General features: G+C 38.3%; 1 protein-coding gene across 4 annotated transcripts in view; it reads right to left on the reverse strand.

Moving 5' to 3' along the window:
- KCNQ1 (potassium voltage-gated channel subfamily Q member 1) overlaps nt 1-26,339 on the reverse strand; it is a 553,569-nt gene that overhangs the window by 327,652 nt on the left and 199,578 nt on the right. For 3 of the 4 annotated variants that reach the window (XM_034770265.1, XM_034770266.1, XM_034770268.1), the window contains exons 7-13: nt 24,874-24,984; nt 22,945-23,040; nt 21,700-21,828; nt 17,361-17,499; nt 15,874-15,900; nt 13,406-13,471; nt 8,423-8,543 (exon numbers count right to left, since the gene is read on the reverse strand). In XM_034770265.1, coding sequence (XP_034626156.1) covers nt 8,423-8,543; nt 13,406-13,471; nt 15,874-15,900; nt 17,361-17,499; nt 21,700-21,828; nt 22,945-23,040; nt 24,874-24,984 — 689 coding nt within the window. The remainder of the gene's footprint in view (nt 1-8,422; nt 8,544-13,405; nt 13,472-15,873; nt 15,901-17,360; nt 17,500-21,699; nt 21,829-22,944; nt 23,041-24,873; nt 24,985-26,339) is intronic. The other variant, XM_034770267.1, reaches the window with a different exon arrangement.

Consider the following 26,339-nt stretch of genomic DNA (forward strand, 5'->3'; position numbering starts at 1 on the left):
AGATCAGGGGGATGCAACTAACAGTTTCCAAATTAAATTAGAGACACCTCAGGGCCACTCTGATTTGGCAACCGGACGTCACTAAGATACTGGGGCACTTTCTCCATCTTTTTCCTCCATCACATCCCCTGCACTGAGGGCCAGGAAGGAATGGTGGTACACAAACTATTACTCGGCTAAGAGATTCCCCTAATTCAAGGGAAATCCTCACATGGCTTGTTAAGCCAGCTCTAAGGATACTTCATATCCTGGAATGGCCCCAAAGCAGTTGGAACAGACCAGAGGATCACATCCCTAGTGTGGCTGGAGTCTTACATAAGTGAGATATTTCTGTTCATTTCTAACCAAAGCACAGACCCGTCCAGATTTTTTTCCAGGCAGACAGAATATCTCCCCTTTTGTGGCCAATTACTAAATACAAGGAAGTTGTTAGCAATATTTAGTGCAGAGTTTGAGATTGTGATACAAAGTAATTCTTTGGATCAAACAGCTGAAAAAAAAGAAAACTGGCCAATACATACACATAAGCACACACGACATGTCTTTAGAAAGGAAATAAAATAAGGGGAGGCATAAAGGCAAAGGATAATTACCAGCCATGCTTATAAGAAAAAATGAAGCCCTGCTCTTACTACTATAATGTCTATTATGTGTGACTGCTCTGGTTGCTGCTCCACAGAATGCCCTGCAATTAATGATAAAACAGGCCCTTTGCAAATCCTGGTTTAAATATTGTTAGCTGCATTTCAAACAGAATCCCTGTGACAGCAGAAGTCTGCCATTAGCTCTGACCACTTGAAAGTGAAAAAGCAATATTAGCTCAGACTTCACAAGGACGTTTGGAAATAAAAGAGGAAGATGAAAGCAGGAATCTTTTACAATATGAACTATCAAATCAATGCAAATAGGGTTTCCACTCACTGATAAACCTATAGAAAAGAGACAGATATAAGACTAAGTTGAGCACTGTTTTTGCTGGACTCTATGCACTTACTTCTCAAACAAAGGAGCAGATAAAATACTGGTAGTGAAAACAGAGCCCACTAATAATAAAAAATGGCAAAGACACGAGTACAAAAAAAATAACATGACAGTAACTATGTCACCATCGGACACTATAAGCACTGTTTTTTATTTTTATTTTAATTATACTTTGAAATGTCCAACCCCAGATTTTTTTAAACAAATGTATTTTACTGTAATAAAAATGTATTTGGATTATTCACGATTCAATTTTTATTCTTTTTTCATCTTTATTTGATGATGTTTGGTATTAAAAATGATAAAACTACTTTATTAAAATATGTAATTATTGTATTTATTGCACTGTTCAGTACATAGGGATTTTAAAAAGTCATGCCTATAGTTGAAGTGTGAACATCAGTTATTTATTTATAAAATTACGTTTACAAGTACACTATCATATCAGAGACACTGATTATTTATAGAGATAATGGCAGGTCACATCTGGTCTAAAATGTAGATTTTGTAAAAATAAACTTTTTCTAATGCTCAGATCAAGCAAAATGTTTTCATAACATTACTTTTTTTACATAATTCTAATAGAAGCAGTTGTACATTTGCTTTTAAAATAGAAACATTCTCCTATATTACCACTAACCCAAACACTGCAATGTTCTGTACTAGAATACTTGTAATAAAATACTAGTGCATGAACACTGAAATATTATACTGAGTACTCGATAACCAGGAACTAGGAAGTGAAATTGACAAATCATTTTCATTGTCCAAATTGAGAGAAATGCAAAATAGGAGTTAAAAAAAAATCATGCAGGTTTTTTAGAATGATCACTATTTAAAAAAGCAAGGCATTATTAATAACATGGATGGTTAAGTTTGGAAACTGCTTTAAGTAACAACTGCAGTAAGCCATTCCTTAATGTCTTCTATGTCTGTGATAATCTTTTCAAAATGGAGAGGGAGAAATGTCAGAGAGACAGACATTCAAAGAATTATAGTAACAACTATATTCACAATCCGGAGACTAAGATTTAAGCAAACTAACCTTATATTGGTGTAACATTATGTCATACATTTTTATGACAGTTGGTGTTCATTTTATGCTCTTTTCTAAAATCCTTACTCATGTTGACTAGCACATTACTACTCTAGAAGTCCCACCGAGACCAATAGAAGCTTTGAAAAATCAGGCTATATATTTCAGGTGTCTAAATGAGACTGAGGAGCCAAGGTTTAGGCTCCAACTTTTGAAAAGCATGGTCCTTATTAGTGCTGGTATAGAGTTTTTTGACAAAAAATGTTCTGCGTCAGAAAATGCCTCTTATCCAAAACTGAATTTTTTTTATAGGAAAGGGCTGTTTTTAACAAAATATTCAATTAAATCAAATTTTTAAATCGCTGGAATGTTTCACTTTGATATTTTCAAAACAAAACCTATTAATTGACCTGAACCAATTATTTATTTATTTTCAGTTTGTGAAAAATTCTGAGATTTTGACTTTTCATCCCAATTTGGGCTGGAGACACATTTTTCTAGATCTCAAAGATTTTCATGGTATGGGAAGACTTTCCTGCTCACCTGTAGTCACTATATATTTATACATATAATATTAATACTAGGTTTTACTTCACATTTAAACACAAGATGTTTTCGTTAACAAAAATTACTCTTACAGCTATCACATGACCACTAGCTCAGAAATTGACATTTAAGGATGTTTGAATGTGTCTAGCAATGATAATTCCACTTGTATTGAATCCATGTGCTGTAGACACATATATAATAGTCATCTGCTCACACACATTAATGAAGGTAGAACCCTGGACTTCTACTTTCAATGCAAAGTCCTCACTGTGGCCTAGTGGAGATCTCCATGATCTTGTATAATTTATGGAGCAGCCCCTAGAAATAATATCATCACAGAGAGAGACAGTTATATATAGCCCATCCCGAATATCTGAGGTTCGCAGGATTTCAAATTCAGCAATATGTTCTATACACACACAGACACTGGTCATCAGCTAAACCAGGCACATGCAGCATTGGGGAAAGAACCCAGGATATTTGGTTCCAAAAATATAAGCCTACTCTACCTGATGTAAAAGAGAGAGTCAGTAGTACCTTAGCCATGTACAGACCAGTCACAAAAAGGAGGCTGGGTCAAGTAATCTATTAATCTAAGAGATTAATTTTTCTGCACTTTTTTTTCTACTTTTCAAACCAAGCTCTATTAGCCAATACATTACATGCTGACTACAGAACTAGCATTCTACACAAACTAGCATCCAAGTAACATTTATATTTCCTCTCATCGGACACTGTTCTTCACAAATCATTCAACCTCACCTGCAGTTGCCTGTATTCTTAAAGAGTATATAAATCATCCCTTTTCCCCATTAATTCAGGCTCATCTGTGAAAAGACTGAGGACTTAGCTACCTAAAGATTATAATTACCAACTGGAAAATCACTGACTATTTACACACTCAGAACTGGGTAAACATGGTCCATTAGCTGATTAGTTGTTGAATAAAGGGTGCAGGGGAGGGAAGCTAGAACAAATAGAAGCATGAAAAAATAAATGAGGGAAATGATCTTATTTTTCAGATCATTTGGAATTGGAAACCACTTCAGAGCTAACTCACAGTACCATTTTTGTTTGTTTTCACCCTAAATAAGGTCACAAATGATAACTATATCAGGGTGTATATGGAGTTTAAAGGGGAGAAAAATACCCAAAACAAGAAGTCTCCCTGCTGCCCATCTGTTTCACTCATTTGGGTTATTTTCCTGTGCATGCTTAGTTTTATAAATTTATTTTTATAGTTTCAATTAATGTGATTTGTGAAGTTAAAAAAAGCATTACAATGACATTTACATTTGAAATTGACATGACAAGAACAAGTCCCTTTGTGGGGGAGACTCAACGATAAGTAACACTCTTTTTGTCATTGTTTTTTCCTCTTTTAAAGTACAATTAAAACAAAACAAATCACAGGGTTCAAAGAGGAGCAGAAGAGGATAGGGGAACGTGCCATTTAGAGAGGAGAAGAAAAGGACAGGTCCAAAGAAGAACTATGGTATTACTATTGCTGAGATTTACATTTTTTTTAAATTAGAAGAACCACTGCCCACAAAGTTATGTAACCAGTCAAAATATCCAAGAGACACATAATTTTGTACAATATTCTATTTAACACATTGCTATGCTGCTCAGTAGGTTCATTTTACAGATGAGATTTGACAGCTACACACACACAGGGACTGTGGCATCTCAGACTGGATGTTCCTGCTTATGAAGCCTTTCTTGTTCTCAAAGTATGAAAAGATGGAGACAAGCAATGGAATCACTGTCCCTTGCAATCGTATTGTACATTTCTATGCCTGGTTATAGGTCTATATTTGCAGTTTGTTAACCATGTTCTTGGTTGAAGACTAAGGCTCAAACTTAACCTTGTATACCTGTTTTCTCAAGTATTTATGAATTTTTCAATTAGAGTTTTCTAAACAAATAGCCCTATACAGCAGTCCTTCCCTATGCAATATCCCCCTGGAAAGATCATAGAATTGGGCATCAGTAATTAGCTTATTCATCTCCAGAGAAATACTTTTATAATATATATTTAGGCCTTAATCCCACAAAGATTTACACACAACTAACTTTATGCACATGAATAGTCCTATTAAGTTCAGTGGGACTGCTCACTTGCCTAAAGTTAACTAAGTGCATAAATCTTTGCAGGGCCAGGACCTTAGATATTTATGAATTGTAAAGAGATTTTAAGGCTATGCCTAGCATGCTAAAAAGTGCAATACTAGAGATTCTGAGGTATAAAAGGTTACTATCCGTCCAAAGTAAGTGAGACAAATTGAAATGTAGCCATATTCCTTTTAATATGAATGTTGCCAAGTACTTCTGCTAATAGTACAGTAGGTAACCTACATTTTTTGCCACAGGATTTACATTGCCTGTCAAAAGGAAGTATTTTTAAACTCTGAGGTAAAATCAATTTCCAGGTATGTTGCCAATCATATGTCTCCAATTAACAGGGCAAGTCTTACTCATGCTTTTGTGCCTTATAGAATCAAAATCTATTCTGGGGCTCATTTCCAGAGTCTTCTGGAGAAACTAACTCATATGTTATGAGGGGTCTATAATTCAACAGCACATATTCTTACTAATTCCAAATCTATGCATCCCTGGATCAAGAGATGCAATTTGTTATGCACCTGGGCTTTGAAATGGTCTTCACACCGCTGTTTCTTCTACAGAATATGGATTGCTATTAAAGTCTAAGCTGCAGTTTCATTTGATCTGACTTTTCCACACTTATTAGTTTTTATAGTTAGATTTTTTTTAATGTATTCTGGCATACATAATTGCATGATGGGTGCTATATCAATACAGATTGCTAAATACGAAGCACTATTTTTTTAATATATGTTAAAGAAAATGGACTTTAAGGAAGTAAAAGACATTCACAACCACAGCCACAAATACATAAAAAAAGCACATTTCTGGATTCCCTTGGGAAATGAATCATAATTTTCAACTGTGGCAACTTAAGTCATACATATGACAAAGATCTGTAACCACAAACCACTTTTGTTTTTATTATATCGCAAATTGTACAATTGGTGTGGAGTGGGCATTGTTAGACAGTATGTATATTGCTCAGTCCTAAATTTCACATCTAACATTATATCCGGACGCCGAACTTTCAGGTCCTACACATGGAATGGATGATATATAACAATTTTATATACATTTGCTCCTTATAGTCTTTGACGGGAAGAATGAGAAAGAAGCATGTGTCCAAATAATGCAAGGAAAAGTCCAAACAAAATTTAGTAGTACCATAACTTGCCTTAGGATCATAGTATCACATACATACTGAAATGCAACACAGCAACCTGTTTTTCAATAATCCACATAAGCACACCACTTGTTTCACTAGCAAAGCCAAGCGAAAATACTTTGGTTGTCGTCGTCCCCAAATGTTTGATCAGATCTATTACTTGACATACACAGCACATTACTTGATAGTACAAAACTGTGAAAGTTTCAATGTACAAATCATCCTCCTTGTCTGATGCCCTCTCATTTTTAGGACTACTTTATGTTTTTCAGGACATATATGCATTGCATTATAAGTGATATGCGCAACATCTAAGTGAAACAGAACTTTAAAAATCTGTTAACATCCATTGTCTAAGGCTATTACATCCTTGGTAATTTTTTTTAAAGAAAAAAAAAAAAAGTCCTACCCATTTGTATCTTCTTTAACAAACTGTCTTTCACTGTTAACATTAGAGAAGCTCAATATCATAAACTATAAAAAGAGGTATATTTTGCAGCACTTTGGCACTCACAACCAGGGCATCTGCAGGATTATACCACAGATTTGGATTGAGGAATTAGGAAGTAAAAATGAGAAACAAGCATGCTACTAACAAACTAGGTTGCTGATGTATTGAGAGGATGAGTTGTATATGTGCAAAGGAACTCTGCTGCAAGTTTTCATAAATTAAAAAAACTTTCTGAAATAGAACACCGGTTAATTGATCTAATTATAAGCATACAATTTTATTGCTGAGTGACTCCCAAATCCAAGGAGGATACTCAGAAGATCTTGACCCCAAAGCTTATTTTAAAAGAAACAAGTCCATGACTCATGTGGTGAATTAAAACAAAATATGCAAAGGAAAATGTCAGATCTAGTTTTGCTCCTCAGTTATTCCTGCCTGAAGGCCTATGAAAATTTATTACTTCCTCCTTCTGACTGAGCGAATAAGAAATCTTTCAGCACAAGATTTTCACATTTCTCCTCCCACAAGTACATGAGTGTTTAAACAGTTTAGCTGACAATGTAGACCTTTTGTTTGCTGTAAAATTCTGCCATTCTCGCAAAAGAGGCTTGCTTAGTGGGGGAGGGGGAGCAGTTAGAGTTTGTTGCGCCACAGTCAGGAGAGGCAGTGCCAGTACCATCAGTGGCTGACTCTCCCAATGGTCGCCTTTTATTGGTGCCATCAGTTCCAGTGTTGCTGCCAGACTGCAGTCCGGTTCCAACAAAGTCCTGGATTTGTGGACTTTCTTGTCATGACCCTGAGACTTAAGATATTCTAAATCCTCATGGGCTAAGCAGGAAGATCTTACTCAACTTAGGCTGGGTTGGATCAGACCTCTTTGAAGTCAACTTAGAGAAAGGTCTTTCTCATGCTTATCAGAGCATTCCCTGCCTTCCCGATAAGACCCCAATGGGGGATCTGTGGGAGCAGATTTCCTCACTCCTAAGTCAAACCTCATGGCACAGGAGGCAGCCTCCTTGCTGAGTCAGGCCAGGTCCCCCAACCTGGGTCTGACTGTTCTGACTCAGGCCATGCAGTGATTAAGATGGAACTGGAGAGAGGTCAGTCCGCTCTGTCCTTTACCTCCTCAGTTGGAGATACAAGGAGAACAAAGGCACACGTGCATACCAACGGACACTGCTTTCAAGAATTCTCCGACTCCAGGCACATGGAGTACAGGTGTACACCCACCAGGGAATACACAGAGACCAGCAGGCAAAGTAGCAGTTAATAATTTTCTTGCCTGGTTTTGCTGAAGTACTCTGTGAACTGGAGTGGGAGAATCTCGCTCAGTCCTCTAGTGCAGGGATGAAGAAAAAGGTTTCTCCCAAGTATCAGTCAGGAGTTTGACTTAAATAGGTGCTAATAAAAGCAAACAAACAAAACCAAAAAACAACATGAAGGGTTTTAAACTGTCTTAATAAAAATCCCTTCTCCTCTCAAACTGCTCAGGTTTCAATCCATTTTCTCTTGTAATATAATAATTCCACTGGATCTCCACTCTTCTGAGGACTCCTCCAGCACAGAATAGGAAGTCAGGGCCTAATATTTCTAACATAGCTGACAAACAGAACCCTTTAAAAGGAAACAAACAAAAAGTGCAACCCATTTTCCGGCTACCATTACAACATCACAAAGCAGCAATAAAGGGCACAAATGATCATTTTCTCTACTGTATGTCACCTTGAAAGTGTCACTTTTACAGTTGAAAACAAAAGGCCTGTATTTCAGGAAAGAAACATTTCAAGACACACATTTTGGAGATATTTCTGTGGAGAACGGGTGCTGAGTGTAACATAATACTCAATAGAAGAGCGCTTCACAAAGTATCTTTCTAGGAAAATCTTGAGGCTATCAACCACCAGCTGTCCATGGACATTAGCTAAAAACCAGAAACTCATGTCACAGAAGAATGAACTCTTCTTTAAGTCAACATTAAGATTTATTGGCACACAGGACAGAATATACCAACTTCAAGGTAAAACAGTTTGACACAAATATCTGAGATAGCCCTATCAGTGCCATTTTTCAGCTCCTCCAACTGCACTAGTCTAAAGTCAATGACTGCATGATTCAATAGTTAGTGACTTACTGTGAGATGTGAGTTATTGGGGTCAGCAATGTTTCACCCTCCAGGTCAAGCTCATCTGCAAAGCTGTTGGTCCTGATGAAGGGTACCGTGTTCACATCTAAAAATGCAGGACTCTTTTTCACTGTGAGGAAATAAGCAGATAAGGGTTAGAGCAGTAGCTTGTAGCTGTTTTTAAAAGGGCTATTCAACAGATTTACTGCTTATGAGGACATATTATAATATTTCAAAAGGTACAAACAAGATAGACTTAAAAACAAAATAAGGATACTAGAAAAAATCTGTAAACAAGATAAGGGTGCAATGAAAGCAAATTGAGACTTAGAAATTCTCTTCTTGCACAAGAATTTCAACATCTGATCATAGAATCATAGAAGATTAGAATTGGTAGAGACCTCAGGAGGTCATCTAGTCCAATCCCCTACTCAAAGCAGGACCAACCACAACTAAATCATCCCAGCCAAGGCTTTGTCAAGCCGGCCTTAAAAACCTCTAAGGCTAGGCCTACACTACGGGGTGGGGGGAGGGGGTCAACCTAAGATACGCAACTTCAGCTACGTGAATAGCGTAGCTGAAGTTGCGTATTTTAGGTCGACTTACCTGGCTGTGAGGACGGGGGCGAGTTGACCGGAGTCGACAACAGAGCCATCGGGGATCGATTTTATTGCGTTTTCATTAGACGCGATAAGTCGATCCCCAATAGATCGATTGCTACCTACCGATCCGGCGGGTAGTGAAGACATGCCCTAAGGATGGAGATTCCACCACCTCCTTAGGTAACACATTCCAGTGCTTCACCACTCTCCTAGTGAAATAGTTTTTCCTAATATCCAACTTAGACCTCCCACACTGCAACTTGAGACCATTGCTTCTTGTTCTGTCATCTGCCACCACTGAGAACAGCCTAGCTCCATCCTCTTTGGAACTCCCCTTCAGGTAGTTGAAGGCTGCTATCAAATCCCCCCTCACTCTTCTCTTCTGCAGACTAAACAAGCCCAGTTCCCTCAGCCTCTCCTCATAAGTCATGTGCCCCAACCCCCTAATCATTTTCTTTGCCCTCCACTGGACTCCCTCCAATTTGTCCATATCCTTTCTGTATTGGGGGCCCCAAAACTGGACACAATACTCCTGATGTGACTTCACCAGTGACGAATAGAGGGGAATAATCACTTCCCTCAAGCTGCCGGCAATGCTCCTACTAATGCAGCCCAATATGCCGTTAGCCTTCTTGGCAAGAAGGGCATACCGTTGACTCATATCAAGCTTCTTGTCCACTGTAATCCCCAGGTCCTTTTCTGCAGAACTGCCGCTTAGCCAGTCGGTCCCCAGCCTGTAAGAGTGCATGGGATTCTTCCGTCCTAAGTGCAGAACTCTGCACTTGTCCTTGTTGAACTTCATCAGATTTCTTTTGGCCCAATCCTCCAATTTGTCTAGGTCACACTGGACCCTATCCCTACCTTCCAGGGTATCTACCTCTCCCCCCAGCATAGTGTCATCTGCGAACTTGCTGAGGGTGCAATCCATCCCATCATCCAGATCATTAATGAAGATGTTGAACAAAACCTGCCCCAGGACCGACCCCTGGGACCCTCTGCTTGATATCTGCTGTCAGCTAGACATTGAGTCGTTGACCACTAACCATTGAGCCCAATGATCTAGCCAGCTTTCTATCCATCTTATAGTCCATTCATCCAATCCATACTTTTTTAACTTGCTGGCAAGAATACTTTGGGAGACCATATCAAAAGCTTTGCTAAAGTCAAAATATATCATGTCCACTGCTTTCCTCATATCCACAGAGCCAGTTATCTCATCATAGAAGGGAATCAGGTTGGTTAGGCATGACTTGCCCTTGGTGAATCCACGTTGACTGTTCCTGATCACCTTCCTCTCCTTCAAGTGCTTCAAAATAGATTCCTTCAGAACCTCTATGATTTTTCCAGTGGGACTGAGGTGAGGTTGACCAGTGTGTAGTTCCCCAGATTCTCCTTCATGTGACACCCTAATGCCAAATCCTATAGCAAAGGAGAACCTGCTGTGCAAGAACCTCCAGTTCAGGCAGCTAATACAAAATTTTCCATTTGGTGGAGCTCAGGCCCATTTGTGTTAAAATTATCATTGTTCTGGGAAGCACAGGAGTAGAGGCCTACTTCCCATTTGTGTGTGTCCCTCATATTTGAGCATTTAAATAAAGAACACTCAGATGCTACAGTGATGGACACTTTAGATGTGATACTAAGAAATATTGTCTGATAAGAATCTGACACACTATGGACCATTTCCCGATCTTATTTATGCTCAGGCAACAATACATGAGCATAACCAATGGCAGAATTTAATTCTCTCTTTTAAAGTAATCTCTACCTCATGTTTCTTCCTTAAAACAACTTTCTAGAGTATAATTACAATGGCAGACATTAAAAAGTGAATGTTTACCCATGATTAAGACTCAGTGATAAAATTTCTGTATACGTCACATTTTATTATAATATTTATATAGCACCATAAATGTGCATGATGTTATACAAACAAACAATAGGAAATAACATCAAACAACATTCTTTAATAGCTGAACAAATGTTGATAGTGGTGGCCACTTTACAGCAACCGTATCCTGGGCAACTAGCTATATCATTCTATGAAACATTTATTTATTCATTTACAGAATATCTCTCATACTTGTCAAGGCACTTTACAGTCTGACAGCAAGCAGCAACACAGAGAAATAAGATTAAAACACAAAGTAAAATAAACACCACAGAAATACATAAACACAAATGCAGGTTTTTTGAAGCATTAACTAAAGGCACAGGTCCGCTATGCCTTGTATCCCGGAAGTCATGAACATTTCACAATGCACACAGGCCTCGGAAGATTTATAACCCTGAAATTAAAGTATGATGTCAATTTACACTTCCTTCGATGACTAGCCCAAATCAGGAGGTGTAGGGAGGGGATCAACTCACAATTCTTGACCATTTTATTAGTAAGGAGTAGATCAAGTGCATGATCCTGCTCCCAATGAACTTAATGGGGGTTTTGCTTTCATTGACTTCAATAGGAGCAAGATAGGGAACATCTGGAAAAATTTAAAAATACAGCAAGGTTTTACTCCAGTACTAGCTGCTTAAAAGCAGGGTTCCTTGACCACAGTATTACTCTAGGACCAATATTGGCACTAACACAATGAGAATTATATAGCAAATAGCAGCGAACTTCAGCATCAGCTTTTTATTCTGAGTAATATCCGTTGGATTAACACAGCCACAGTCAGGACAGAGGTTATGAAAAAGAGCAGAAGAATTCCAGCTGAAAATGTACAACTTTACAGGGCCTTAAATATTTTTTGTTAAACTGACTTCTTTGGCTGTTACTAAATAAATACTGAACATTCAGTGTTCTGCCAGGCGTGGATGAAAACTCACCAATTTCCTAAGGAGAAGTCTAAAAGTCTCTTCACACATTCTGATTACTAACGACAATGCTATCGAACTTAAAGCCACATGCGGTGCTTGCCAAGCACTTGTTATACTGTACCCACATAAGACATTGCTTGCAAGAGGATTTGTAATTGTTGGATTGTTACAATTATTGCTTTTCTGTTTAAGACAGAAAGGGACAGAAATGACAGATGAAAAAGGAAAGAAGAAATTAAGGTTGTCCCCCACCTGATTTGAAAAATATAAGGATACTCTCTCTCCTGAGAGTAACAAGAAGATAATAACATGGGCATTATATTTATTTTAAAGTGAAGCTATTGCCAGTTTCTTTCCCCTGGAATTTTCTGGAACAGTTCATGGCCAGTCCTGGTCTGAAGCACCCACTCCTATTCCTCAATGCTGGTGCACAACTGCTTCCTCTAAGCAGGGAGAAGCAAATCTGATCTAGTGAAAGATCTGTCCTAATTCCAGTCCAATGAACTCTGGAGACGGTCAGATAAATTCAAAAATTAAAAAAAAAAAAATCTATACCAAAACCATGAATTACTGTCTCCCCTGCTCAAACGTCCCCATGGTATGGATACTTACAAGCCTAATGTGAGATATAAAAAAATAAAATGAGTAAATGGTTGGCTCTTGGTCTTCTTATATGAGGTAGTTATATGGCAATATCTCACCAACTCACAATCTTTAATGTACTTATTCTCACTGTGAAATAGGTTTTTACAAATGAAGAATGGAAGCTCAGAAATGCTAAATGACTTGCCCAAGGTCACATAGGAACTCTTTGGAGGAGCAGGGACTTGAAACCCAGGTCCTAACCACTGGACATGCTTCCTCTCAGGTATTAGATATTACTGTCTACAGATATGTAAAAAAAGAAAAAGAGGATGTTTTTGTAAAGAAAGGAATCTATGTTCATGAATTAACCAGAGCACAAAATAGACAAGAGAGGCAGCAAGGAACATTTAGTTTAAGTTGTAGGGAAAACATTATAACCATTAGAATTGGAAAACTTACAAGTTTCTGCCACCCTAAATATTCCAATGATTGAAGGAGCAAGCACTAGATTTATACAGGAATTTTTCCAACAGTCTGGTATTTGCATAGGGATACCTAAGTACTGTAGTAAAAATGTTTTACAATATATTAATAGAAGATATTTTAAGAAATCAACTCGGATTTTATACTAATCAGCTTACATACAATGGGCAAATAGGTTAACTCTTTTATAGGGCTGGTTTAAATTTTTCCATTTTAACTGTTTTTCAACTAAATGAATAGTGTCTGCTTTCTGTGGAACATTTCGATTTTTTGTTAAAAAATGGAATGCCTGAAAAACAAAATATTTTGGTTTTCAGCTGAAATTTTTCAATATTAAAATTTCCACTGAGAAAAAAAATCAACATTTTTGGGGGGTGGGGTAGAGGAGAAGGGGTAAAACCTCATTTTACCTCAGATAATGGGCAAAGTCCAAACTTTGCAATGCAAAGATTGAAATACTGACAGTTGCAAAGGAGATGGATCATTGAAATGGGGGCATTACCTGGAGAAGGAGGAGCACTGGAGGACGACTGCTGTGCGGAAAGAGATGCCCAGGATTGCTGACGGTCTGAGTCACAGCAAAGATGCACACAAGAGTCAGAAAAAGGAGGAGAAAAAAAGAGACAGCTGGAGAGACTGCAACATGTCTGTCTTTAATGCAAAGTCTGTGTTGCACCTGTGATCTTTAAAATTAAAAAGGGAAAACCACTGAGGAAATGAGTTTTAATGCAAGTCTTTTCATTTACTATTGATTAAATATAAGTAAAATGCTTTGATGAGTATTTTCTGCCTCTTTTTAGTATCATTTGAAACTAAGTCCCCAGAAGGGGAGGCATTCTGCCTCCCTCTACCTTCCCATGCACAGTGGAAGAAGATCTACTGCTAAACTCTTATGGGCTGTAGATTAATATTCCCTCATGCACCTACCCTGTTCTGCAGCATGGTGTGGCCATATCTATGCCTTCTCCTTGTCCCCTTTGTGGAGCCATGTGTCCCCAGGGAATAGGGATGGAGCCTCCCTTCTATTCCCCTGAGTGCAGGGAAGGTAATTCTGCCTGACATTTCCACAGTCCATACAAGTTCCAGCAAGATAAGTCTCCTTGTGCGCTACCTCTCACAACTGTATACCCAAATAAGGACCAGACTCAATCTGGCCCTTGGAGGTCATAAAGTAATTTCCTGTCATTTTTTTGGCTCTTTAGTACATTATATTATAGGTGGACATTTCCCATTATAACAACCTGCTCTCAATTGCTTATAGCCTTGCTAAACTTTAACCATTTGGGCTGAAATTTCCCTCAGTCTGTCTGCCTCAGGCTGAATTTCTTGGGGGAGTTTCAGCCAAAATGGTTCAGTTGTTTCCAAGAATGAGATTAGCTAAACAATATGTTGTTTTGCCATCATTCAAACCATTCTTGCAGTTGTTTTGTTGAGAAACTGTGGCACCTCCCATGCTTTACAGTGGTGTGACCTCCTGATGTCAGGGATGTGTCTTTTGCTGTTCCCTTGAAAAACTGCCCAATTTATGAGACTCCACCTCAGTCATGCTCACAGGCGCAGAAGAGATGTACCAGAGTTTGGCGGCTAAATTCTCCAAAGATTCCATCTGCACGGAGCACACACCATTCCTATACTGCTCCTACGTGGTGACTGGACTGCAAATGCACCATCCCACAGAACAATTCAGCATGCTGCAGCCTAGTGCTGCAGGGGCTGAGCACGACTATCCCTAAGGTTGCACAGGTAACCTTAATTCTGGCATTTCCTACCTTTGGAATGCTTCACTTTGCAACCTTAATGTTATTTTAATGTATAATTGTATCCATGCTAGACTCAGGTACAAAATATATACTTCTCTTCTCTCTTTCTTCCTTTCTCCCCTAAAACCATTTTGATGACACTGTGGGCCAGATTCTCAGGTCTACCGAGTTAATTTTATGCCTGTGTAGGAAACACAAAATGATTTTATACTTGCTGGAGAGCCCTCTCTGAGAATTCCCCGTGTTGGGGGAATCTCTTGGTGACAAAGCAAGCAGAGGTGACTATGCTGTTCATACTCCTCTTCTCCTCTGCCTATTCCACCATCAGAATTGCACTTCTTGGGTAAGGAGGGAAAAAGTATGGGAGAGAGGCTCTGTTATGATGATTCTTTGTGGGTGCAAATTAAAGATACATCTCCATTCCCCCTGCAGCTTTAAGTTGCACCAGGGCTGGGCAGAGCAGAATCAGGGAGCTACAATTAGCTCTCTGTCATTTCTCCCCCATCCCCTCCCCGCATCACCACTGTGCCCAAGTTCTGTGTGGGCCAGGTAGAGAATTCAGCCCTGTACATTTTTGGACAACATAATCCAAGTTCTGGAGTACTTGGACTCAATTCTCTACTAGGGTTATAAGGAAACACTCATAAGAAAGCTCCACCATGAGCATACTTAGAAAAAGCACACTGACATAATGACTTAAAGGGACAAAGAATCCAGACCGCAGCTATTTTCTGTAAAAAAGATAAAGTGGATTATTTAATTTTTAAGGGCCCATCCATCTTCGCTGATGCCTAAGTGCATTTTAATAGATGCAACACTCACACATGCATTTTGTATGAACGACACAGGAGGTTGTGCCTGGAAATTTTGCCGGTGCCCCATTATTTGTTTAGGAAATGGTCTGGGTTCAATCACTGGTTCTTTGGTCATCTTTAGAAAGGCATATAACTTGGTTATGAATGATGCAAGGGAATGGAGGGTGTCTGCCACTTAATAAACAAGTATTTTATGAAAGCGCATCATGATATTCTGCTTTTTAATTACATTGTGATTGTGATCAGATGTGTGAGAATGCACATTTTTGTCTGGCAATGTGTCTTGTGTAGTGAAGGGATTATAGCAAGCTACTAGACACATACAAGAGCACTGCAAACATGTTACATTGTCAAAGTCTGGCATGCTGTATATAAAATTATTTTCTTCAACTTACCAAGCCACTTGAACATTCCTGTTTGTCCTGTATACTTGTAAGAGTTTTGAGAGGACAGAACACAGATAAAAAGGAGAGAAAATAAGTGTCAGAAGAAATAAGAGGAAAACTTTTGATTGACAGATAAAGAGTTGATACTGAAGGGGCACTAGTATTTGCCTGCAAATTATATGGCCCCTTAGTAGATTTAGGGACTCAAAAATTTCAAAGATGGGACCTGGCAAATGTAGGCATTCATAAAGCTCTTTACTATGCTGTTTCGCAGGAAGATATTTCTCAATGGTTGATCCACAGAGTCAACTTTGTCCTTGTTCACCTGCTAATAACAATAGCGTTTGGTACAACTGAGTTTAAGTGGCAATTGTTACTCAGGAGAAGCCCAGGAGGAATGAAAAAGCAGGGAAGATGCAGATCAGGACTGTTGTGCACCAGAATGACATAAGGAGATTAGACTTCCTGCCTGAACTAAAATATGCCTGGTTTCAATAAACACTGCAATCTCCTCCTCATTTTAATGACCATTAAATTTAAACAAAGTCAGCCAACTTTCTAAATAAAAAATGTAAGAGCTTAAAAATCTATATGATCTGTAAAATGTACTTTTAAAAATTATACCTCATTTGCTTCAGTTAACATTCTTTTTGCCAGAATTAAAACACAGAAGTTAACAGCTTTTAATACAATATGCTAATAACTTAAAAAAGAAATCATATGTAAAATAACTGATAAATTTACAGTGTAACTTTAAAAGCAACAAGATTCTAATTGCAACAGGACTATAAAACCGGTTCCGTTCTCCTTCTGTATGGCTCCGTCCCACAAAAAAAATCTACACTGATGAATTACACAGAAGACCATCTGCATTTATGAAAAGTGCTATATATATAAAACAGCTAAATGATATTATTATAATACTACATTATATGAACTTGAAGTAATAGCTTTCTAACTCCAAAACCAACCCCAGGAGGGGAATAGGGCATACATGGTTTGTAGTGACAAACCAGATTTCAAGAGCAGCCATGGGTCATTGTTTAAAGTTTGGGTGTAAGCATACTGTGGATATGGTTCACTTGAATTTAGTCTGGGAAGAGGCCATAGAATCGTAGGACTGGAAGGGACCTCAAGAGGGGATGAGGAGGATGAGTTGGTGGCCAACTATAGTACCTCCTATTGACTTAAGTACCAGGTGGCATCAGTTGCAGAGAATTTAGCTCTCCTGTCAGATAGGCCAAGGTTGAAGGTTTCTCCTACCTGCAGTGGAGCATTTTCATGAGGAGAGTTATTGGGCCTCATCAAGACTAGCCAGTGGCCAAAGCCAAACAGAAAATAATCCTTGTTTGGACTCCTAAGAAAGGGGGAGGGAGGCGGCAGTACCACAATCCCCTCTCCTACACATACACACTTTTAACCATCGTAACTAGGATCCTTTGTGTAATTAGTCCATAGCCCAGTATTTTAATGTATGTTATAAAGGAATTTCTTACCAGAATTTTCATATGCATCAATATTAAAGTCAGACTTCCTATCATCCATCACGTGGTCATAAGTGATATGTGGAACAGTTAACATTTTATCTGGAGAAGAAGGTCCATTGTCCTTCTCGGTCTTAAACTTCTTCTTCACCTAAAAATATGAACACAAATTAGATCTCTTGTAAGAACACACACTAGAGTGCCTCCTCAATAATGAAATTTACTTGATTAGATTAACCACAGAGGGGAGTCTGACCATTTTGTTTTCATTAAAAACTCCCATGACAATGTTCACAAGAGTAGGATATTAATCCTGGTATCCTGGCCAAATTCTAAGCTGAGTAAATTCAGTCTGCCCATCTGAATTCTCCTTCCAGTTGGATTATAGTACTATCTTTCATTTCCCATCCATAGTCTCTCACCTTTAAAGGCAGCGGGGCCTGGATCAGCAAATCCCTGTTCTAAGGCGTTTCCCTTTAAGGAAAAGTGTTCTCTGGGAGAATCAGCTGTCAAGCTGGGAATGGAGGCCAGGTATTTAGTCAGGTGACTAACACTCAGCTCATAGAACAACTGCATGGAGCTCAGTCACAAGATGATTGAAGGTAGTGAGGAATAGCACTCGTGAATCTAGAGTCCAGGAAGACTCAGAGGGAGGCTCCCTGGAGCAGAAACTGAACCCCCATGAGGCTAAGCCAGGAAAACCAATAAGGATTACAGCATAGCCCCAGGAAGGAGGGATGTGGTCACCCTGTTTTAGGGGCAAAGAGGGTTGAGCCCAGGGAGGATAAGAGGCCTGTGAAGAAGAAGCAGGGCAGCTTGTGGTTACAGGCTGGGCCGGATTTCCAATTAGACACAGTAGGCACATGCCTAGGGGCACCGGTGTTCTAGAAGTGCCTAAAAGTTAAAAGTGGGTTAAATGTTTCATTTTTTAAGGAAAACATGAAGGTCAGCTGTAGGGAGGAGGGGTGCTAAAGATGCTGTGCCTAGCGGCACAGAAGGTGTAAATCAGGCTCTGGCTACAGGGAGTAGAAAGACCTTTTATTTAGGGCTCCTAGGGCCTGGAACCTAGAAGGTGGGAATGGATTCCCTCAATGCTGCCACCCTGGTAAAGGGTGCAATGAGCCTTGTTGTTAAGGAAAGGAGGAAAGGACTAACCAGAGCCCAGGAGGGCTGGAAGTTGAGCTTGGGAAAAGAAGGGTCAGAGACTACTGTGTGCCTGGCACAGATCCATGATGGAAGATTAGTGTTTTCCTTTGGACTCTGAATACCCCAGAAGGGGTGGACTTTTGTGACTTAGCTGGAGGGCCAACTCACCTCAGCAAATGAAACCATGCTGATGGCCAAGGAAGTCACTGAAAACTCGGGAGGGAAACTGTGGCCGGTTGACTGCAGTGCCATGCTATACCATGGGGGACATGCTTCATGGTCCTCAACATTTGTGTTACTTTCCATTGTTAAAACGGTGATCACATTTCACTTCAGAAACAGCTGTATTTCAGCTGAGATGTTATTCCTATATATAAAGGTTGCCTAACATCTCCCCTATGGGTTTTTCTTTTCTTTTCTTTTTAAGAGTCAAGATAAGTTTTTATTGAACTCTAATGCTTCCAGTGGTATATGGCACAACTTTGAAATTTAGCACAGGGATAGTCCTGAGGTCAAGTAGGTGCTTTTTGATGTGCGCACAAAAACCCATTCAGATTTGGCAGAGTTCCAAGATATTGAATATTGCCACCAGCAGTCTGTTCTGATCAACATAGCTTGCCAGAGGCTTGTTACATCATCCAAGCTTCCACCCACACTGAGCATGCTCTCCACAGTCTTTCTTCAGCGTGCCGCATAGAACGGAACCATCAAACAGGCAGGACACAGACAAAATGAATTTTCCCACTGCTTTTCCCAACAAAATTCCTTTTTATCTATGGGAAGGTGCATTGGGCTAGAAGCCAGGAGACGATGAACTGTAGACATATCTCATTTTACTAACTGGTGTTAAGAATTCTATAACCTTCACAACTCTTGTTTGTTGAGCCAAGCCCCATACTCCACACTACTCTTCTTAGCCTCATTCATTCATACATAACCCTGGCTGCGTTCACAGAGCATCATCCTGTGTGCTAGATCAGGCAGGGGTCTATGGAAATATTATTATGTGGTCATACAATTATATAATAATACATATTTGCAAGAGTGCAGAATTAAGGTTCCACAAGCAATTTTAATTCTAGCATTTCCTGAGTTTTTAGTGTTTGATTTTGCAACCTTAAATAATTTCTACGTGTGTGTGTGTTTGGGGGGGGTATATATTATTAGAGAAAAATCAAAAACAGGACATCGGATCTGAAACTTCTTGAACTTTCACAACCAGATCCAAACGTGAATCTGAGTTTTTCCACTAGTGTTCACCTTTTGTATATTTAGTGGAGATAAGCAGTATTCAGATGCAGTTAAGGTTTCATAAAGGTTTTGGGTTCAAATTTGATGGTTTTAGCTGTTCTGGTCAGACTTCACTCAGTCACAAATGACAGAAATCTCACAAAATCACCGGTTTGATTTTGGCTTCATCTGAACCATAGCCTGAAAATAGACCATGTCCAAGTTTAGAATTAACCTGCAACTAAAACTGTAGGAACAGGAGGTCAGGACTGAAATCCAATCCCTCTCTGAAATCTGAAGGAGTGCTGATTTCAGGTTGAGATTTCAGCTTCTCTCTAGTATGTAGTTTGCAAAATTCCCTCAGTAAAAGGATGCAGAGTGGTTTAGGGTTCTTCAAGAAAAGGCACTACAAATATTAGATTGTTATTCTCATTATCATTGCCAGCTTATTTCGCAAGATGATTTTTTTAAACAGGATAATTCCTAGGATCATACATATTGGAATTATTAGTAAAAAAAACCTGCTAATTCAACAATGAGTCATGTATGTTACAAACTTTATTCGATAACACATTTAAAATAAACAGGTACTGGCTTCTGTGCTGAAGAATCATAGTACCCTCCTAATTCAGCTATTCTAAACTAGACAAAAGTGGCTTGATAAAGATAACGGCAAATTAGGAAAGGAAATCAAAATAATTTTTCGGAAGGTAAAACAAGATTATCATACTGCCTACATAAATCACGTGTGGTTTCATGGCTACAATGGACCAGATCCTCAACTGCTGCAAACAGACATAGCTCTATTGACATTAATTGACTTATGCCTATTTAGTCCAGGTAGGGATCTGGCCCAATATTCTTTTTCACTTCCTGGGCAAGCCTGTTACATACTTCTGCGGTGCACTGTAAAATAGCTACAATCGGAATGGGTGAAGTAATGCATAATATAAATGTATTTTTGCAAAGTGCCTCTCATAGCAAAATATTCTGAAGTGCTTTACAAGCAGTTTACATAGAATATCACTGAGGTGCAACTAATTCTGGGGTGGAGGGAGAGAAAGAGGCAGCTAACTAGCATACTCCACAAAGTTGGGGGAACAGGACATTTTAGCCAAGGACACACAGACAAAATTCTTATAAAGTAGTACCCTGGGACCATGAATGGCAATTCCTTAAGAAGCGGAAGCCCTCTTGTGTCTGTAAGAACAAACATGCAAACTGGGTAGCTGGATACACAAATGGGTATTTGCAGACACAATTATTCAAAATGTGGGTGTGTGCACGTTTGCATAATGCAAGTTTAGGAGGGCCTCTGCTCTTTGGAAATTTGGTCCTCTTGCTTGAGGAAAAGCAAATAGGACTTCATTTTTTTCAGGTTTTATCCAACACACCCAAATCATATAAATCAAGTGGAACTCAATTTTATCTGCCTCATACAGTTCAGTCTACCTACTAGGTATTTATTTTAATTATACTGTATATACACAGTTTTGTTTGTATAAGAACATATATTATTTGAGATCACTTGACATGAAAGACTACTGTATATAAACACACTGTGTTATTACCAAAGAGGCAGATTGAGCCATAAGAATAATATTTGAGAGCAGCACAGTAGTTTACCATTGCAAGGGCAAGTGCTCGCTTTATCTTCCCATTGATCATTATTTTGCAGTGTCCTGCATTCAATTACTGGTTGATATAAGTGAGTTATGTCACTGCTGTGTCCCTCAAAACTCTCATGTCCATCAAAGTCAAACCAGTGAATTGCAGCAAAGTAAACTACAGATATAAATGTTTCTATCTGGAAAATCCCAATGTTCATTTAAAAAACAAAACTTTAAGTTCAAGCAATATATTGTAATACAAATACAATTTATAACTTCTGGAGAATGAGCAAATTCAATTTAATCTACCAAGCAAATGTATTCGGTGAACTACCAAAATGGGAAAGGAAACCAGGGTTACTTACCGATACCATTACTGATTTCTTTGACTTTGGACTAGGTGACATCAAATGATAATTTTTGGCAGGTTTTCTTATGTATATTTTCCATGTAGAAGAGTCTGGGTTTTCTGCTGCATAGCACCTCCATGCAGTCTAAAATAAATGTTAGCAGTACAATTATTACAATAGATTCATTGTTAGAGCTTCTAAAATGTGATTTTCCAGAAAGTTAAAGAGGATATTAGAAATTATTGATGTGTTCAGGTTCCTTCAGAAATGAAGAGTAATTTATCATTTGGTGTTGTGGAAAATCCTCATTTAGTAAATTCGATCCATCTAATTTTAAATTGTTTGATAAACAAAAAAGGGGGAGAAATGTTCTTTATTTAACCACATCTTTTATTTGCAATAAGCAGGGTCAGGACAACATGAAGGGGGAAGGATGGGCTCATAGGAAGCCCTCTGGGCTGGGACTCAAGAGATCTCAGTTGAATTTCCTGCTCTGCACGGACTCCCTGCATGACCTTGGTTGGGCACATCACTTAACCTATCCTGTGCTTCAGGTCCCTATCTGTAAAATGGGACTTCCTGGTCTGCCTGACCTCCCAGGAAGTCAACTCCCTGAGAAACTGGCTCCCCAACTGTCCACTTGGCAAGGCTCTTGGAAGCTGGAGCTCCCAATCTCCATGGCAACCTACCTGGTAGGCTCCCCGGGCTCCTCAAGCGAGCTGGGTTCCTGGGAGCCCAGAGAGCTCAGACCAGACATTTTTGAAAAATTCCATTTTAGGTCCTCCAAATTGGAATTTTTTTTTGAAAGTGTTCATCCCATGGAAAATTTTGCATAACTGACCCTTTCTTTGGATTTGTAATAGGTTTTGGTTTGTTCATTTGTTTTTTTTATTGAAAATGCAAAATTTTCTGTAGGATAGAAATTTTGGTAACTGCAAAGCTCTAATTTGTAGTTGCTGCAAGATAAAAGAGTTCAGCTCTAACAATTCTTGTATCAAACAACCAACCATCACAGGATATAAAACAGCTGATCTGAACTGTTTGCACTGTCTTTTGTGGAGAATATTTCCAATTGCTCTGGCCAAGATTTTCCCTTTAAGGATGGGATTTTCAGAGTCACCTAGGAGATCTGGATTCCCAATTAATTTTTAAATGGGAATTTAGTGTCCAAATCCTTCAGGCAGCTTTGAAAAAAAACCACACTCAGCCTGAGATAAAAGGGAGAAAATAAATGCATTTAAAATATAGCAGTCCAGGTACCTGAATGAGAGATGCAGCGGCTGGGATTTGACGGTTAAAGTGTTTCTGTCTTTGTTTCTGTTGTACTTTCAGGGCAAAGCCTGAACCGAGAATTCCCTAAGGGAAGAAAGAAAATAAAGATCTAACGTTTAGAAAAAAAAATATTTCAACACTCTGGCCAAATTACATCATATTAATAAAGTTTTATTCGGCATCATAAACAACTTAGATAATTATTCAGGGGAAATGACTTAATATGCAGTAGTTTTCAGTCTCGGTTAGAATTTCTTCTTGGAACTTAAAATGTTAGTTCTTTTGTGGCCTGATCCAAAGCCCATACAAGTCAATGGAAATCTTTCGGTTTTGGATCAACCATCTAGAGAATAAGCATAGATGGTATTTCACAGTCTGAAAACCACATAACTGCTTGTGCAGATGAAGAGTCAAATCTGAAAGTGTCTTTACCCTGATTTGCCTACCCCTTCAGTGTGATGAGAAGTCCATGTATTATTAAGTCATGAGCAAGCTTTTTTTGGATGCATCTATAGAAGGAAAACTGGGGCCTATGATTCTCCACCAGTGGTAGCAATGGTGGAAGCTGAAGTGTTTTCAGGACTCAGGTGAGTTTACCGCCATGTCATCTGACCCGACTCAAGAGCAATTAATACATGAGGTCTAGTAAACCATTCCAAAAGTAAGCGTAGTCCAGTTCACTTGTTTAGTTATCACCTCCTCTGTGGAGACATTTAATGTAAGGTTTAACAGCACAGTGGTAAAAACAACTGAGACCTGTTTACACTATGGCCTTTAACTGCACCACTAGAAAATAGTGGGTTCGAATTATGCCAGTGTAGGCAAGACAGCAGGGCAGCTGGCTACCTTGGCTTTACTGTACTGAACTCTGCCACTATCAAATGTTCCAGTTAGAAATTAATAGGAAATGCATTTTGTTCTCTCTGAAATTCATTTCACAGAGGTCACAGAGGCGATGACAATTAAACAAGCAAACCATGCTACATTTAGTATTGGAATTATTAAGGGTTTGCAGTAGACCCAAAGACCCATTCCAGTTGTGTTTAGCTGCATTAGTATTTCTTTTTGAACATGCTCTTAGGACAAGGTAGAAGCATACAAGGCTTATTATAAACCAATTATTATTACAGGAGGACAACACCTAACTTTTGTTAGTTGTCCTATGCAAAAAGCAGATTAATTATTTCTCCTTTGTATCAAAATAACACTGAAAATAAACTTATTTTACAGCTACAACTAACTGGGAAATCTGCCAGGCAAGTGATAAGCATGTTCATGGACATAAAGACATCAGAATAATTACTTTAAAAACATCTCTGAAGACATTAGGTTCAGAAAAAAATCAGGACCAAAGAAATAGCTTTACAAGTCATTTTATTTATCAAAGATCATTTCTGAGTAATAGAAAGGGGGGTGAAGATAAGAATGGAAAAGAACAGACAAAAACAATGCAAGTTTATACCTGTTAAAACACTTCTATGCATATTCTAATAAAGGTTTAAATCTCCTGATTTAGCAAAGCAAATGCTTAAATTCATCCCTCTTCAGCAGAGTATTTAAACCCATTGCCATCAATGACACTGAAGCACATGCTGAAGTGCTTTTGATGCATTGGGGCTTTAAAAAACTAGATCATCAGCATTAGTGCACTCACAAAAATGATTACCATGTGAATTTAATGTATTGTACACCTCTAAAACCTGAAAAGAAAGGTATTCTCATTTAAACTCTAGCAAATGTAGACTGCACCGAATAGAACACTGTATAAAATTAATAAGGAAACACAAAAATTCTTTTTAGCTACTTTTGATATTTTTAAAAAATGTTGGCACGTTGAAAATATTCATAAAAGATGCAATGGTCCATTAATTCATTTAAGAACAAACTGTCAGGAAAATAACCCATAAGAGAACCTACCGCAGGAAGGGCAAAAAATGAGATAGCAAACACGGAAAAACAAGATGCAATGGTCTTTCCTATCCACGTCTGAGGTACCTTATCCCCATAACCAATAGTTGTAACAGTCACCTGTAAAGAGAAGTACATATGGCATTACAGAAAATATTAACATAGCCTTCATTCATTTTTTGACATGCATATTCAGTTGGTTACAATCAAAGATGCAAAATTATGCACAAGTCTATTTTTCACACAAAGCATTTATATTAAGAATTATACTATATTGCCATTAAATTGTAGTGCTGATCAAAAGTTTTTCCACACACAAAAAAATGTAAGAAAGTACACTTTAAAAAAAATGAAAAAGTCTGCACAACCATTTTGGTTTTATTTGAAATTTTTCATTTTAAAAAAATATGGATGGAAACTTGATGAGAGTTTAGTTTGTTCTTCAGTTTTTTCTTCTCTCTCTCTATGCTATTTCTTGGTGTGTGTTTGCTATTTCAGGGAGGTTGTTTTCATTTTTTCATTTTCAAGGCTTTTTGTTTTGTTTTTGGGGGGAAGGGGAAGAAAGGTTGCATTCCACGTTTAATTGATTAGCTTAGTCACCAATTGTAGGATTTTTCAAAACTGAAGCTCTTCATTTGTGAAAATTCTTGCTTTTGGAAAAAATTCTATAGAAAGATAATGCCAAAGAAAAATTTGAATGCAAAAACCCAATCAGCTTGCATTAATGTGATTGCTGTTATGCATCCATCAGGTTACTCCTGTCTTGTAACAGGAGTAACATCAAAGATGGGCAAGGACCTTGGGCCAGATTTTCAAAAGTATTTAGTTGCTTAATAATGCAAATAGAGTCTCAGTAGGATTTTCAAAAGGACTAAGCAGGTTAGATGCTGTTGTGTTAATTTCAATAGAATAAATGGGTACAGAGAGTTAAAGGTGTTAGCATAAGCCTGTAACTGTCCAACATTACATAGTTAAACAAAGTTCAGAGTAGTATCTGCATAGTTACTATATTGTACTGTATTAATATATAAAAATGCTCAGTATAATTTTCATTCTAGCATAAGTTGCTTGATTTTTAAAAGTTCTGAGCACTCTACCTCTTCTTGCTGAGCACTCACTAATTTTGTTGAAATCAACTATGGGAATCAGGCTTGGTTTGCATGTAAGGCAAAGTTTACTCTTCTAGATATTTCAAGTGTTTATCCTTTTGTTTTTAAAACCTCATGGTAAAAATACAAATTAGCACATTTTTCAACTGCAGAAAATATTTATATGCACCTCCTGGTAGTGTGTGAATTATAATTTGTTCACTCAAAATTGGTATTGTAATCTGATACTAAAAGAGAAGGCAATGTTTGAATAATTGTAGCTTGCTAGTTTTACAGCACTGTTATTGGTAGAACGACCGAGAACTGCTCTGCTGCTAACTTAGGGCCTGAGGATCTGGCATGATCTCAGGCGTAATTACATTGCTT

The sequence above is a fragment of the Trachemys scripta genome, chromosome 4 (genome assembly GCF_013100865.1).
Source record: "Trachemys scripta elegans isolate TJP31775 chromosome 4, CAS_Tse_1.0, whole genome shotgun sequence".
Classification (NCBI taxonomy): Eukaryota; Metazoa; Chordata; order Testudines; family Emydidae; genus Trachemys; species Trachemys scripta.